Genomic DNA, 16,980 nt, shown 5'->3' on the forward strand with positions numbered 1-16,980 from the left:
CAGCTAGCAGTAGAGCGTGACTAAACAAATATAGACTTTTTGTGTTGTTGTTCATTGCATTAAAGCTAGATGATGCAATAATCTGACTTCTAGAAAGACCTTGAAAATAGCTTTGAAAAAACTGATTCTTTTGTATTTTTCTGAAATCACAAGTTCATATAAATGATTCACCAAGTCATATGATTCATCACCCTGTTCCCGGAAGTCTTCACATAGCACTTATGGGTTTTTTTGGGGTTGCAATATAATGTTAATTAGTTGGAGTATGTCTTAGATGTACAGTAACTATGTGGAGTGTTTTAAGTGTGGATGCGTGTATATATGCCGTGCTCAACATAATTGAGTACAACCCATTTTATAAATGAGTCTTTTTTTTATTAATTTCTCAGTGAATATAGGTCATGCAATTTGCTGCATTTGAACAAATCAGATTTATTGAACAAATATATTTAATAAAATAATATTTTAGTCACTGAACATGTTGAAAAATAGAAAGATTCACTCATTTTCTTTTCAGCTTAGTTCTTTTATTAATCAGGGGTCGCCACAGCGGAATGAACCACCAACTTATCCAGCATTTGTTTTACACAGCGGATGCCCTCCATGCCCTTCAACTCTTGGAAACACCCATACACTCTTGCATTCACACACATACACTACTAGCTTTTTCAGTTCACCTATAGTGCATGCAGTGTGGGACTACTTGAAAACGGAGTGAGCTAAGCTATTAGCTACTCTACTTAAAATGTTGCTTAACTACACTAAAAGCTACCCTCTGGGAAATGTAGCAAACTAAGCTAAAGGCTACTTGGCAAAAGTAGCCTAGCTACATCTAAGCTACTTTTTATTGCAATACAAAAAATATTTGCAATAAATACATCTATTTTTAAAATGTTCATTTTTAAATCACAGCAACTTAAAATTTAAGCCAATCACATCTTAGTGATCAATAAAACTGTCAATGAGGCAGAAGTGTTCAGTTCAGTTATTTACTGCAAATAATTTGCTGCACCAAACAGAAACAAATTATAGAATATAACCGCGAAACTTTAATAAAACCAGGTGTTACACATTTAAAATACTACAGTAATTTATAGTAAAGGGAAATATTTTGAGATGAGCATTATATTGTATGAATATTTACAACTTTTCATTAATAAATTACACTACATATTGTAGTATCATTAGTAACTATCATAAACTAAATCTAGCCAAATCTAATGTTTATGCATGAATATAATATTGTAAAACTTCATATAGAAAATATTCATTTAAATGAGGGATTTGTGAGGGGTTTACTCCTGTGTTCAGCGCTGTGTATTTTCACAGTATGTCTGATTATATTATTTCTTCTGGAGAAAGTCTTATTTGATTTATTTCAGCTAGAATAAAAGGCGTTTTTAATTTTTTAAAAGCCATTTTAAAGTCAAAATTATTAGCCCATTTAAGCTATATATTTTTTCGATAGTCTACAGGATAAACCATCATTATGCAATAACTTGCCTAATTACCCTAACCTGCCTAGTTAACCTAATGAACCTAGTTAGGCCTTTAAATGTCACTTTAAGCTGTATAGAAGTGTCTTGAAAAATATCTAGTAAAATATTATTTACTGACATCATGGCAAAGATAAAATAAATCAGTTATTAGGATTGAATTATTAATACTATTATGTTTAGTAATCTAGAAGAAATCTTCTCTCCGTTAAACAGAAATTGGGGAAAAAGTAAACAGGGAGGCTATTATATCAGGAGGTTTAATGATTCTGACTTCAATATGTCTCTTATAAAACATTTATGTCTGTCTCATTTATTAAAACCTCATTTTACAGATTATGAAATATGTTAATATGATATTATATTTAAATGTTTGAGTAAAACCTTTTTTGTTGTTGTGAAAACTGCTTGATGGCATTTCTTATAAATGTAAATAAATAATAGCAAAAAATAGTAACAGGTCAAAATAACGAAGTTGCCATGTTTTCAGTCATGTTTATATTCATTTTAAAGCAACACAATACTGTTTTAAAGTCATTTTTAAAAGTGTTTTTAACCCTAAAAATACTAATATGATTATAGTAATGCTCGTGTAAAAATAATGATTTTTGGCCTTAAATTCGCAGCTCTACAAACAAGCACTAAACTTATGATCAATTATTTTATATGTTTATTTATTTATTTTTAAAAATCTGATTTTTTTTTTTTATGTCCTCATAAAGGAGACTCTAAATTCTCTACAAAAACTCAAAATTCTCTATAAATTGTTGCCGTCCTTATGTAAAATTTAAAGTTTGAATCTTTTAGCTCAGATCTTCATTAATTGTTTTCTAAAGAATTATAGTTCTTATATAGTATAGTTCTTATATATAATATTATGTATATATTTTTTTCTGTTAAACTAAAATTTGAAACCGCACCTATTTATTTAATTATTTATTTTATTTATTTTTTGAAAGGCAAAACACAATTCTGAACACAGAAATGTTCAAAATAATGCTCCAAAAGCTGTACTGTATTGTAATGTATTTATCTGTTAAACAAAAATTTGTAAAAGCACCAAATAAATCAAAAGAGTCGCATCTAAACAAAACCTCACAGTAGCTTCACCCACTAGGTGAAATTACAGTTCGAAAGTGGCATTCCAAGAGTTTCAACACAAAGAAACCGTAATAATAATCCTGTTATAGCAACAGTACACAAGTGCTGCCAGTTATGAGGGCCGACTGGCTCTGCTGGACGAGCGGGTGCAGGTCTTTCCAGACCTCATTCACAGAAAGCAGAGCGAATGATGATTGATGGACTCCTCCGGTCAGCGCAAGAACAATCCAGGCCTCTCAAGGACATGAGATAAATCACAAGTGATGACGCAAATTATAAGTTTGACTTCCTGTCTTTGAGAAAGCGGTGTTGAATGTCAGGCCTGGTGAACTGCATGAATAGAGGAGACGAGCGTCTGGGGGTTTTAGCATAGAAACAAATACTAGGGAATCGGATGCAAACACACTTAAAAAAAAAAAAGAAAATGGTTTACAACCTTAATCTGTTAAGTTAAGAATGAAGCTGTATTAAAGGGCCATGAAACCCCCTCGTTTCAGCAGGGTGTTTTCACACCTCTGCTTTGGAAAAAGTCAGAAAAGTGGGCGTGTCCAGCTCTGTTTAGGGGGGAGTGTCGGAGGAACTAAAGTGGGATGGTGTGGGAGTGTCTATTTGGGCACGCGCGAGTTTCAGTCAAAATACACACACAGGAGAAAGTGATGGTGTTTAACCTACATGGACATCTGTAGTCGAATTATTTGCCAAATTATTAAATGTTGGACTTTAACTGCAGTTTGGCTCTTTCATTCAGGGAATTCATTCATGCCCCTCGCGACAAACGCGATATTTGATTCGAGGCACTGCTCTAAGCGTGTATTTTTCATGCAATGTTTGATACCGCACGGCGAATGAGAGAAAAAAAAACTCTGCATTTCCCAGAAACTTAGATGCACACGGCAGGTAGCGTCAGAAAGCCGCGTGTGTTTTTCCAGTCACAAAATGCGGTGCTATGTTTGCACTCAGTGCAATAGTTAACTTAATTCGATACGAACAAACTGAATAAACAAAGAGCACTGGTCGCTCACTTACCAAATCTGTAGAGACAGGACAATCACCAGCAACAAGAGCCGCATCTTTATGAAGAGAAGACTAACGTTACAAGCGAATCTGGATTTCAGCGTTTGCAGATGAGAACAGCTCTCAGGTAAACAATGTTCCTCCTTAGACACGTAAGTTATTGTTGTCGAGCGTCGCGTACACTGTTAATCCACACGTGACTCCAGCTGAGCTCTCACAGAGAGAAAATAAAAACGAAACTTAATGGCAGCAAACTATAAAAGCAACACTTCACGCTTGTTTTGCCAACACAACGTGGCGTCTTTGTGGCGTAAACACTGTGACACTAATGAATATTAATGAAGTTGCACAATAGAGCGCGCTGATTGGTTTGAACCAAGCCTTACTCATGCATTAATGCAACACACTGTAAGACGTAATAAGACTCACTCTGGCACAGACGCCCAGTCTGCACGCTGGAATACACGATATTATGTCATGACCATGACCGTGACGCAGCTTCAAAAATTCGTTTCAAACCGGAAGTACGAATTTGCTTGAAATAACGCAAAAACAACCAATTTACACTTTTTAGTGAAATATAGGTGTCCTAATAGTGTTTTTAGCAGTGTGGGACACATATACGACTGTCAACAGCTCAAAAAATGTGTTTTGGTGTTTCGTGACCCTTTAAAGGTGAAATAGGAGATCTTGGAAAATGCTAACGTTAGTCTGTTAGCACTGAAAGCTTGCATCCCACTCTTCATATTGCCATTTCATAATAATTCAATGATTTCTGTATGTTCCCCTAGTCCTGATTCTACTGTTGTTGCATCAATTTGTTTCTCCCCTAAAAATCCAATCATAAAATCAGATCTTTATATTTAGACTTTGTCATCTCAAATCCTTCTATTTCTTATTGGAACAACCTTTTTGATGATATTAAATTATCGTATGTTTGGTCACTTCCCCAGATTTTTTTTTAAACAAATAAAATTAAAGAAATTTCTTATTAACATTATTTATAGATTTTGTCCAGTTGAACAATTTTTACAGAAATTCCCAAATGACACTAGCTATGTTTCCATCCAAAAATGCGAATAAACTTTATGCGCAAAACTTGATTATCGCATAAAAGTTGTGCGAATGAAGCATCGTTTTCATCCAACGAGTCAAAGCGAACAAAATCGTCACTTCCTGATTAACTGGCGCCAAATATCAACAGTAAAAACGGCATTTGCTGCAGTAGGAGAAGCTGCATCAATCTTTTCTAAATGAATGCGCCTCAGAAGACAATCCTGACAAGCAGTGAGCGCGCAGTGGCGTTTGAAGGTGTTAGACGCGGAGCACAGACGCTCTTGATTCTGGAGGTCATTAATAATATAATAACGTTAATACTGAAATGGTAAGGCGTTTTATAATGACCAAAACAACATTTCAGATGTTTTATAATGTGCTCAGCCTGACGTTTTGTCCATTCACACACATTTTAAGCATCACATGATCTCTTTTAACAAATCACATGACCTTTTTCAATGCGCATGCTGGAGTTTGTGCGATAAGTGTTTCCATCACAGTTTATGCGCATCTTTTCTTATCGAATAAAGTTTATTCTACCCAGTTAGGTGCATAAGTTTTTTTTATGCGCATTTTCAAAATTTATGCCCATCATGGCGTTTCCATCAACTGTTTTTTTTTTTTATGCGCATTTGCAAAATAGATGGAAACATAGCTATTGACGACATCTGCTCTTTCTGTGAGACTTTTTCCGAGTCTGTAGCTCACTTGTTTCGGGAATGTCCCTTTGTTAAATCGTTCTGGTCTGCTGTGAATTCTCTAAGGCTCCGTACACACTGCGAGGCTTAGTGCTCAAATCGGATCACACTGCTCTTATAAATGTGGTCAATATCAGATTTGCAGTGTGAACAGATCCTGTTCCTAAACTGACCCGCATGTGCAAAAGTCCATTAAGGAGAGCACAAAATGTGTATACTGCATGAGTAAACACGTTGTCAGATCTTCTTATATGATTATTGCTCTTTTCACAGACAACGGTGCTATATTTTATGAACTGTAAAGTTCTGCTACTACAAATGTGCATTTCGCCATTTGAGACCTAAAGTAAGTCTCTTGTGATTGAAAACACTGATCATTTGTCATGAACCACTGATCATTTGTGGTTTATGACAACCGTGGTGCGTGGTGCTCTGACCATCAGTGTAGTAAATTCATAAGGGGAAAATGAGCAGCCGCAGACTGAACTGAGAAGACTTAGTTGGTTTATCTCTGTTTGCAGAGTTATTTAATTTACTTCGTTATAAACAGCAGACACGTGCAGAAGGGCGGTGTTTGGGTGCTCGAGCACCTGCCCTTTTTTCTCTTGGAGAGAAAGTTCCCCATCTTTTGGACATGGATTCCCTATCTTCGGCTTCTTGATCAACTCATGCCTCCATCGTTATCCAGATTAGTTAACAAGCACTAGTTTTGCCTTAAATCTTTTTTTCAACATAAACAACCAACTTTCGGTGGTAAAGTAATCGCCCTGTGCAGGGCCGGAGTGGGACTCCTTTTTAGCCTTGGAGTTTCAAGCCTTAGAACGGCCCCCCTCAGTTCTCGACTGACTATATTAAAATAACGTTGATTCCAATTTAGTTTCTAATGGCACTATCATATCTATTTCAAGGACACAGCTGCTTTAGAACTTCAAATGTTTTTCATAAATATGAGAACATTAAAGGGTCACTAAATCTTCAACACTCAAAACAAAAAACAAAACTTCAAAACAAAACTTTAAAACATCACAATGTCCTTTCCTATATCTGAATATAAATTCTGTGCTAAATGTTTTATGGATATACAGTCCTTTGTAACAGTTATTGCACAAAAAATAAAATATTTACACCTACATACGTAACCCAAACAGTTTTATGTTTTTAACGCAAAAAAATATATTAATTATTCAAATATATTAATTATTCGAATTCTTATTTTCACCAAGGTGCCGCTGTTTGGGGTCGAATGACCTGCAGGCTGCATTTTGCTCACGGGGTTGCGAGAAAATAAAAAGAGCGGGGCTGCTGCAAAATAATGAATAAGAAGAGTGAGGCTATGGTCAAATACATAAATAAAGTGCGACTGCTGAAAGTGCATGCAGATAGAGACACTGGCCCTCGCAGCTAAAAAACGGACCGGCCCATCAGGAATTCTCCTATTTGAATTGAATTTGGAATGGCTCGTATGGTGTTATTTTTTTATATTGTTGATGGAAATATTTGTAAACTTATCTATTTATATTTTAATGATATAGAAATATATATTTAATATATAATAACATATTTAATAATAATAATAGTCGTAATAATAATAATAATAATCATAAATATGTAATTGATTAAATAATATCTTGAAATTTAATTAAAAAAATGGTTTCTAATCTTTTTTTTCTGCTGAAAAAGTTAAATATAATAATAAAATGAAATGTAAATAAACAAATATGACTCACCGGTAAACTGACATTGTTAAAAATATATTGTTTTTTTTATAAACATCAAATACAAACATATATCAAAATATCAAATTTTGTCAAGTTTGTGATTTTTCTACTTCATTACAGATGAAAATATTTATTTTGTTTTGACATTAATAAATAATTAGTCAGTCGGAAACTGAAAAGTTTACATAATTTATTGTGTTGATGTCATTTATTATTTTTATTACTCTGTATTTCCCATAAAAATAACCTTTCAACTTTAATAATAACTCTAATAAAAAAAGTAATGAATAGACTTTCAAAAAAGTCTTATTTAATATACTTATGAACTCCATTCCATGATCCACCTCAGTAAAATAAATGTTTAGTTAGTTACATATTTTACAATATTATTATCATCATCATCATCATTATTATTATAATCATCATCATCATCATCATCATCATCATCATCATCATCATAATTGTTATTACTATTATTATTATTATTATCATCACTATTATTATATTATTATTATTATTATTGTAGATGTTTATGTGTATATGTTTGTATCTTCCTCTAGCATACTGGCGTTTCTGGCTATGTGTTTCTGTGGTGTACGAACTATTCCTCATCTTCATCCTCTTCCAGGTTTGTGTTCATCCTTAACATCATAACTTTACATTTAAAAATAATATGGACAAACACATTCAGGTTTATTAATATTTTTATTATTATTATTATTATTTTCTTCATTTTTTTCCCTCCAGACCGTGCATGATGGCAGGCAGTTTATGAAGTACATCGACCCAAAACTGGGCGTCCCACTTCCAGAAAGAGGTTATGGCGGAAACTGTCTCATCTATGACCCTGGGCACCCTACAGATCCCTTTCACAATATCTGGGTAGGCGCTAAAAGCAGCATAAATGAAAGCATCATACTGATGCATCTGTTACAGAGAGTCATGCATAAGCCCGGTCACTTACAGAGCATTACGTCCACATCTGGTCCTACATCATACACAGGTTTCTAATGCACATACTGTAGGTTAGGGAGATAATATACAGACATCGCAGAATAAAGTCTGTATGTTATCCTGCTCTTACATTGTTGTTTTAATAAATAAATAAATGTTTGAATAGACCTGAATTATTGATTTAAATTGAGATGTATTAATGTGAGAAGAGGCTGGAGTGTGTGATATGAGAGAAACAGATGTGTAGGAAGAACAAATGAAAGCATTTCACTTCTGCATTGTGATGGATTTTGATTTATTTATTGTTATTAAATAATTATTTTATATAATACTAATAATAATTAGTTAAAATAATTGACAGAGCTTGGGTTGTGTTGTTTGGTTATTTTTAACTATACAATTTCAAGTCATCAACAAAACTTCAACCAAAATACAAAGTTATTATTATTATTATTATTATTATGATCAAATTACTGTTATTGTCACATCATCAGCAGCAGGTGTGCTGTGATGAGTGAAAAGCTTAGGTGCTGGCTCCAGACAAAACACAACAGCATACTTCTAAAAAAAAACATGTGTACCCATGGCTGTAGGCAGTATTGTTCAAGTATGGATTGGTTAAAGTGCAGCGCATGCTACATATTGATGGTGTGGGGTGTGTTAAGTGTTCATCAGCCTGATAGTCTGAGGGAAGAAGCTTTCCTTCAGTCGGCTGGTGCGTGACCGGAACCGTCTGCCTGAGGGTAGCAGAGAGAAAAGTCTATGGCTTGGGTGGCTGGAGTCGCTGATGAGTCGCTGATATTATTATTATTATAGCATAGTTTTAGGGAGCTTTTGTAAACAACAAACCTCATCCCAAACACAGATGTTTTTTTTTTTTTAAGCATTAATTCATTCAGCTTAGTCCCTTATTTATCAGGTTTCGCCACCGCGGAATGAACCGCCAACTATCACAGCATATGTTTTATGCAGCGGATGCCCCTCCAGCCGCAACCCAGTACTGGGAAACATCCATACACACATTCACACAAACACTCATACATCGTGGTTAATTTAGTTCATCCAGTTCACATATAGTGAATGTCTTTGGACTTTGAGGTAAACCAGAGCACCCGGAGAAAACCCACGCCTACACGAGGAGAACATGCAAACTCCACGCAGAAATGCCAACTGGTTCAGCCTGTATTTGAACCATCAACTTTTTTGCTGTGAGGCGACAGTGCTAAACACTCAGCCTTCATGCCACCCAAAATATAAACTTGAAGCATGTTGAATAGTTTTTTAATACTTAGTCAAAAGTACCTCTAAAATCACTCCATATTGTGTTCCCAACAGGACAAAATGGATGGATTTGTTCCTGCCCATTTTCTCGGCTGGTACATTAAGGTTGGTGTTAAAACTAAATATCCGAATCCGTTAACCAGTGTTTGATTTGATCAGCTTAAGAGCACGTCTCGGTTTGGCAAGTGAATGTGCAGCAACAGAAGTTGAATTAGAGTCTATTAGTCATGTATTTGCTTCACTCTCTTTGTTTGTGTGTCAGACGCTGATGATCAGGGACTGGTGGATGTGTATGATCATCAGTGTGATGTTCGAGTTTTTGGAGTACAGTCTTGAACACCAGCTGCCAAACTTCTCCGAGTGCTGGTGGGACCATGTGAGTACAACACACCAGATACACACTGGAAATCATGCATTGTATACTAGGGTTGGGCAAAAAAAAAAAAGAAATATACATATATTTGGTGTACATATATGGTTTAATATTGATTCTCAAAAGCTGTCAATTAAACTAGGGCTGCTTTTGTAATAATAATTAAAAAAATAATGTTTGTTATGCCTCCAAACCAAATGCTCAGTCACAGGCCCTAAAAACACATGCAAATGATAAACCTTCCCTCTATTATTGTTAATCTAATCAGTGACTTTACAAATCACATGTTCTGTATCTCCTGGTTAACTAATATATTGTATATCTGACGATGTGACTATTACAGATGTGCGCATTTGATATTGTGCTAAAACGATACATTGTGCAGGCCTACAATCGACCAATCGATATATAGATGGACGGACAGATTCAAATTGAATCTAGAGCTTGTGAATCAGAATCAAATATTGACATCTGAACCAATACGCAGAACTACCGTTAAGGTCAAAATTATGTGGTTTATTTATTTTTGTTCACAGAGTAAGGAAATTTTCACAGTATGTCTGATAATATTTTTTGGAAAGATAAAACAATCATATTTTTGTTTTATTTCAGCTAGAATAAAAGCTGTTTTTAGTTTATTTAATACAATTTTAAGTTCAATAATAGCCCCCTTAAGCAATATTATTTTTTGATAGTCAACAGAACAAACCATCATTATACAATGACTTGCCTAATTACCCTAATTAAGCCTTTAAATGTCACTTTAAGCTGAATTCTAGCATGTTGAAAATATCTAGTAAAATATGATGTACTGCCATCATGGCAAAGATAAAACGTCATTAGGCAAAGAAATTCGTTATAAGGAATTGATTATTAAAGCTAAGAAATGTGTTGAAGAAAATATTTCTGTTAAACAGAAATTAAGGAAATAATATATACAGGGAGGGTAATTATTCTAACTCTAAGTTATAAATTTTTAAAGTAAATCGTGTCTCATTGCCTCTGTCCTGCTGCAGTGGATCATGGATGTGTTGGTGTGTAACGGGCTGGGCATTTACTGTGGCATGAAGACGCTCGGTTGGCTCTCCATGAAGCCGTATCAGTGGCAGGGCCTTTGGAACATCCCAACATACAAGTAAAACCCCTAAATAAACCTCTTAGAAGTTTGTCTGCAAGTCGAACAACGATATGACGTTTCACTGTTGTGTGTTGCAGAGGGAAAATTAAGCGTATTGCCTTCCAGTTTACTCCATACAGCTGGGTCAAGTTTGAATGGCGTCCTGCGTCAAACCTGCGAAGGTGGCTTGCAGTATTGGGTATTATTTTCATGGTGAGTCACATGACCAATCACTCCCAACCTGATTTCATCAAGTAGGACATGTTCTTGAAGTAACATCTATGTTGATCCTGGAGCAACTTTTTTAATCAGAATTAAGGGATGCCATTACAGTTTGTCATGTTTAGGTTTATGCACTTATCCAACTTTTATTTCCCTCTAATTTTGGGAATAATTGATAATTATGATTGGTTTTAGGGGTAGGGAATAGGTATGGATTAGATTTTCCAACAAAAATGACGTTCCAGGATCAGCATAGATGTTAATCCAGGATCGCATCATACTTGGCAAAATCATGGCGAGCGACCAATCACTGCATTGTTTTGTGGAATTAAGAAAATTGTAGCTTATTCTCTTGCTTTTTGCAGTTTTTGTTGGCAGAGTTGAACACATTTTACTTGAAGTTTGTGATGTGGATGCCTCCGGAGCATTATCTGGTGCTTTTCCGGCTCGTTTTCTTTGTGAACGTTGGTGGAGTGGCCATGCGAGAGATCTACGACTTCATGGATGACCCGTAAGTACAATCGGGAGCATTGCGAAATCCTTATGAGATGTTTTGATGGCTTTGGTTTATGTTGTTTGCTTTGTTCTGAGGTAACATCGTGGTGCTTTTTTAAAAACCCATTCCTGAGTGACGCATCTTACATTTTTTTGAAGCAAATATGTGTTTGATATGAACGAGCCCTTGCTGTGCGTTGCTGTCCTTCTGACCCAAACATTAGGAAAGAACTGATGAACTTTATTTTGTAATGAAGCTCCAGACATTTGTTCACTTAATTTCACAACAGATTTGATCTCAAACAAGCCACAATTCAATGCGGGATTTTCAGACTGAAAGTAAGATGATACTGTGTTGACTATATTGTATCCAACAACAATCTTGCTGCACTGTTTTCATGACATGCTCACTATTGTTATTACAGATGGTCTGTAACTTGTGTTCATGCCTTCTTAACCCTAAATCACAGCAGCGTTCATCTGTGAAGGGCATAGGTTGCCAAACAAAAATATAGAAGTTTACTTTGGTTGGTACAACAAATTCTTACATTGCTGTCCTGTCAAAGTCCTGTCAAACATTAGATATGCAATATGCAAATCTGTTAGCTAATCACACTACAGGACAGAAATAGCAGACTACTTCTAAAGGATCATGTTTTTGGTTGTCAACATTATTAAGTGTACCTCAGAGAACAGTACTTAATGGAAAAAAAATGCAGCTTATGATCTCTTTAATGTTACTTCAATCCAAATTAATATTGTAACTTCCTCCACATTGTATCATACCCATAAGACTATAAGATGATTAGATTTTAAACATCTTCATAAGATTCAGTCTATTCAGCAAAAGGTCATTAAATGTGTTTGTAATGAAATTTAAGAAATAATTCTTGCTATTTAAGCTTCAGTTTTCTTGTCATATTTAGTGATGAATTGTGCCATCTTGTGGACATTTGGAGAATTGTGTGCCAGAATGATGTGCCAAATCACAATAACAGTTACTGTTAAACCTTTAGTTTAATAAGCTAATATGTGCCAAAATAATTATATTTATGCATAAAACTATGTATCTCTGTCATATATTACATACTCTTAAAGAATCTGAGTAAAGGGCCACATAAACACGCAAATAAGCTGTATCAGTTCTGAAAAATCAATAGATTCAGAACTCTAGTGAGTAAATGTTGACAGGATTGTACATCAGAGGGAATTAGCTAACCCTTTAAAAGGGAAATGCCTTTTCTCTGTGATCATTTTATAACATTATCGAGATTTGTTTTTATATTAATGAGTAAGAAATGATAAATAATAGGGCCATTGAAGAATTATGTGCAAGATCTATATGCTAAATCACAATAACAGTTACTATTTAACCTTTTAATAAGCTTTTATGTGTATTTTATTTATGTGTAACACTGTCTATTCCTCTGAATTTTAGATACCCTTAAAGTATCTGAGTAAAAGGGAAAAGATTCAGAACTCTAGTGGGTAAATGTTGACAGGATTTTATATTGGAGTGAATTAGCTAACCCTTTAAAAGGGAAATGCCTTTTCTCTGTGGTCCTTTTTTAACATTGTCGAGATGTTTTTTAAATAATGAGTAGGAAATGATAAATAATAGGGCAATTGAGATTTATGTGCTAAATCACAGTAACAGTTACTAGTTAACCTTTAATTTAATAAGCTTTTATGTGTAGTTTATTTATGTGTAAAATATTTATTCCTCCGAATTTTATATACCTAAAGTATCTGAGTAAAGGGGCACATACACATGCAAACGAGCTGTATCAGATCTGAAAATACAATGGATTCAGCAGTGTAGTGATTAAATGTTGACAGAATTTCACGTCGGAGTGAACTAATTAACGCTTTAAAGGAGAAATGCCTTTTTTCTGTGGTCCTTTCTTAACATTATCCAGATGTTTTAAATGAGAAGCCCATCATAAATTACAAGTAATAGGCTATTTTCTGTGATTTTGATTTTGACACAATTTGAGCGGTCAGATTTGTGACCGCCGATCTAAACTTTTACATGCGTGTTTGACAGCGTACGTTCGTCATAGATGGACACGTATGTGTGAACGTATGTGCCCATTTGAGCTGTTTTTTTTCTGTTAAACACAAAAGAATTTATTTTGATTGGTTGAAATCCTGTAACCATTGACTTCCATAGTATGTTTTTTTTCCTATTATAGAAGTCAATGGTTACAGGTTTTCAACATTCTTCTAAATATCTTATTTTGTGTTCAACAGCAAACAAGAAACTCATAAAGGTTTGAAACCACTTGAGGGATGCGTAAATAATGAGTACACTTTATTTTTTGAGTGAACTATCCATTTAAGTAAAAAAAATCTATTAAAAGTATTTAATAGAATATTGCTAATATCTAATATTAATAAAAATTATCTGAAACAAGCATTGCTGATCACCTAATAAAGGCAATTAATCTCACTTGTGAATCCAGTGTAGTCAACAACACATTGTCTTCAGTTTTTTTTTTTTTTTTTTGGAAAATTCTGTATCAAGTTTCATTTATTGTTGATAAGATAATCACTCAATGCTGTAATTAGCTATAAAAATGTGATATTCAGTCAGTCAGTTGTTGGGTCAAATCAGCTTCATAAATCATCAATTCTTCCTTCCACAGTGTCCGTTTATTGTGAAGGATTCTGGGATTGCTCTAGTTTCACATGCTGTGCTACTTAAGATGTGCTGCTTTGTTGTTTGGAGACGGAGAAGCTTTTTTTGTCCTAGACATGTTAATGAGGCCTACAATATGACCTAGTTATGAAACTTAGTAGGTACAAGGTTTTTTTTTCTTTTCCTTTTTTTTTGGACCTCATTCATGAAACAAACAGTACATTTTTTTGTGTGTAAATTGGTTATAAAGCTATAAATAAGGTTCAACACAGCATTGCTGGGAACCTAAATTTATGTAGCTGGAATTTGTAGGCAGAGATTATGCAAATTGGAAATAATCCCATTTAATATGTATTAATTAATTTATTTAGCATTGTAAATCATAAACATTTAACTTTAACTATCAAATCTCATGTTGCATTTGTGAATTTAAAGGAGAGTTTATTTTTATTTATTTTTTATTTTTTAAAACTACTGTTTTTTTTATTTTATTTTTTATTTTTTAGTTTGTGCCCTTTGTGCGCTTGCAGTTTGTAAATTTAGTGTGTTACTTTGATTTCAGGAAATTCCATAAAAAGCTGGGCCAGCAGGCGTGGATTGTGGCGGCCATCACTGTTACTGAGTTTCTGATCGTGGTCAAATATGACCCCAACACCATCATGTTGCCAATCCCCTTCTTCATTACTCAGTGCTGGATACTGGGAATTGCACTCATCCTCGTTTGGACCCTGTGGCGGTTCTTTATTCGGTAATAAATCCTACATATCAGCTCTGTCACCAAAATCACTCATAACACTCGTCCAAATGTTCATTTTAATCTATTATTATTATTATTAGCATTAGTATGAGTATTAAGATTGGTATCAGCAGTAGTATCAGTAGTAGTAGTATTAATAATAGTAATAGTGACCGTAATAATAATAATATTAATTGTAATAGTAATCGTAATAGTAACACGTTCACACGGTTTGCGGTTTGGCAGCAATTAATCAGAATGAAGAAGTCCACTGCTTAAGAGGTGTCCAGAGAACACAGTCACTGTGAATTTTGGTTGCTACCACAGTTGTTCCCAAGGGTTTGATTATTGCGGTCGCTGGATTTCCAATTATTTGCAATGTTTTCTTACAGGAACATGCATTAAATAAGTTACTGGCGGGTTACTGATGTGCATTAATGTTATACATATTTTTCTTTAAAAAAGCAGGAATCTCTTGCGAAAATACAAAACAGTATTGCTGCTTCAAGATATTTCAGACATATGGACACATTGGAAAATTAAGTGAAGCAAAGCCACACCACATGCAACTTGATCTTCCATTGTTAAATGAATTTGATAAAGTGTGCAACATTTTCATGCTAAAAAGCATGTTTTATGCGTGCATGTAACTGACATGCTTAAGGCAGGACATCGTTTTTGGGGACCTTTGACGGACCTTTGACGCTCTCACTGCCTTCGGTGTGATGGCACAGTAATAATAATTGTAATAGTTGTAATAGTAATTGTAATAATAGTAATAGCAATAGTAGTAATTGCAATAGTTGTAATATAGTTGTAATAGTAATCATAGTAATCGTAATAGTGGTAATAGCAAAAGTCATAAAAGTAGTAGTAGTAGTAATGGTAATAGTAGTAATAGTAGTAGTAGTAATAGTAGTAGTAATAGTAATAATATTAATCGTAATAGTAATTGTAATAGTAAAAATAATTGTAATAGTAGTAGTAATAATCGTAATATAAATATTAATAATAGTAGCTATTGAAATAGTTGTAATAGTAATAATAATAATAGTAATAGCAATAGTTGTAATAATATTAATCATAATAGTTATAGCAGTAGTAGTAATAGTAGTAGTAATAATAGTAATAATAGTAGTAATATTAATTGTAGTAATAGTAATAATATTAATTGTAGTAGTAATCGTAATAAAAGTAGTAATATTAATTGTAGTAATAGTAATAATATTGTAGTAGTAATCGTAATAGTAAAAATAATCGTAATAGTAATCATAATGAGTAATAGCAATAGTAGTAATTGCAATAGATGTAATAGTAATAACAGTAATAGTATTTGTAAAAGTAATAATAGCAATAGTTGTAATAATAATAATAATAGTAATAGTAACCGTAATTATAGTAATAGTAATAACAATAGTAGTAAGAGTAACCGTAGTAATAGTTGTAATAGTAATCATAGTAATAGTAGTAGTAGTAATGGTAATAATAGTAGTAGTAATAGTAGTAGTAATGGTAGTACTTTATAATAGGTTTTGGTTTTTTTATACAAACATATGGATCAAATAAATACTTTGATCCACCCTGCGTTGAAAAAAAAAATTTTCCAGGACTTTTTTTGCTCATGTGACTTTGCATAACGCTTTTATTAATAAATGCTTTTCAAGTGTTGTTAGTTCATATTAACTAAAGTAAACTTTTTTAATATGTCAATAAATTCTAAATATACCTGAAATTATTTTTGGTATAAAAAAAAATATAATTGTTATTTAGTAATATTTAGTTTTTAGAAAGAATTACAATTTAGTGGTTACATTAAAGTGTCCACATTAGTGTCTTCTGTATATAATGTTGAAATGTATGCTAGTCGTTATTTTCTGCTCCGAAAAATACAATTAAACATGATACACATTCATTCATTTTTTTATAAGTTATGTGCTTCTGACTATATGAAGCATAAAAAAACTGCTCTTTTACTCCTATTAGGCAGGGCTGCCAAGTCCCAAGAAAATTTTCCAGCCCAATGACAACTCAAAACCCGCACAAATGGAATGAAAAGTAGCCCTCTTTTCCTTTTTCAG

At 33.7% G+C, this 16,980-nt stretch overlaps 1 protein-coding gene and 1 long non-coding RNA gene across 4 annotated transcripts in view; both read left to right on the forward strand.

Annotated features, from left to right (window-relative positions):
• ptdss2 (phosphatidylserine synthase 2) overlaps positions 1-16,980 on the forward strand; it is a 30,977-nt gene that overhangs the window by 8,689 nt on the left and 5,308 nt on the right. For all 3 annotated transcript variants that reach the window (XR_015525493.1, XM_087310236.1, NM_001423812.3), the window contains 8 exon segments: positions 7,644-7,711; positions 7,831-7,965; positions 9,373-9,423; positions 9,581-9,694; positions 10,708-10,826; positions 10,907-11,021; positions 11,396-11,541; positions 14,729-14,914. Coding sequence is in view for 2 of the 3 variants with exons in the window: in XM_087310236.1 (XP_087166362.1) it covers positions 7,644-7,711; positions 7,831-7,965; positions 9,373-9,423; positions 9,581-9,694; positions 10,708-10,826; positions 10,907-11,021; positions 11,396-11,541; positions 14,729-14,914 (934 nt within the window). In the remaining variant the exon portion in view is untranslated.
• Positions 1,923-6,671, forward strand: LOC141380884 (uncharacterized). The gene is made up of 4 exons (XR_015526172.1): positions 1,923-3,071; positions 4,287-5,223; positions 5,371-5,935; positions 6,141-6,671. It is a non-coding gene; the product is annotated as an uncharacterized LOC141380884 (long non-coding RNA).

The sequence above is a fragment of the Danio rerio genome, chromosome 25 (assembly GCF_052040795.2).
Source record: "Danio rerio strain M-AB ecotype USA chromosome 25, GRCz13ab, whole genome shotgun sequence".
Classification (NCBI taxonomy): domain Eukaryota; kingdom Metazoa; phylum Chordata; class Actinopteri; order Cypriniformes; family Danionidae; genus Danio; species Danio rerio.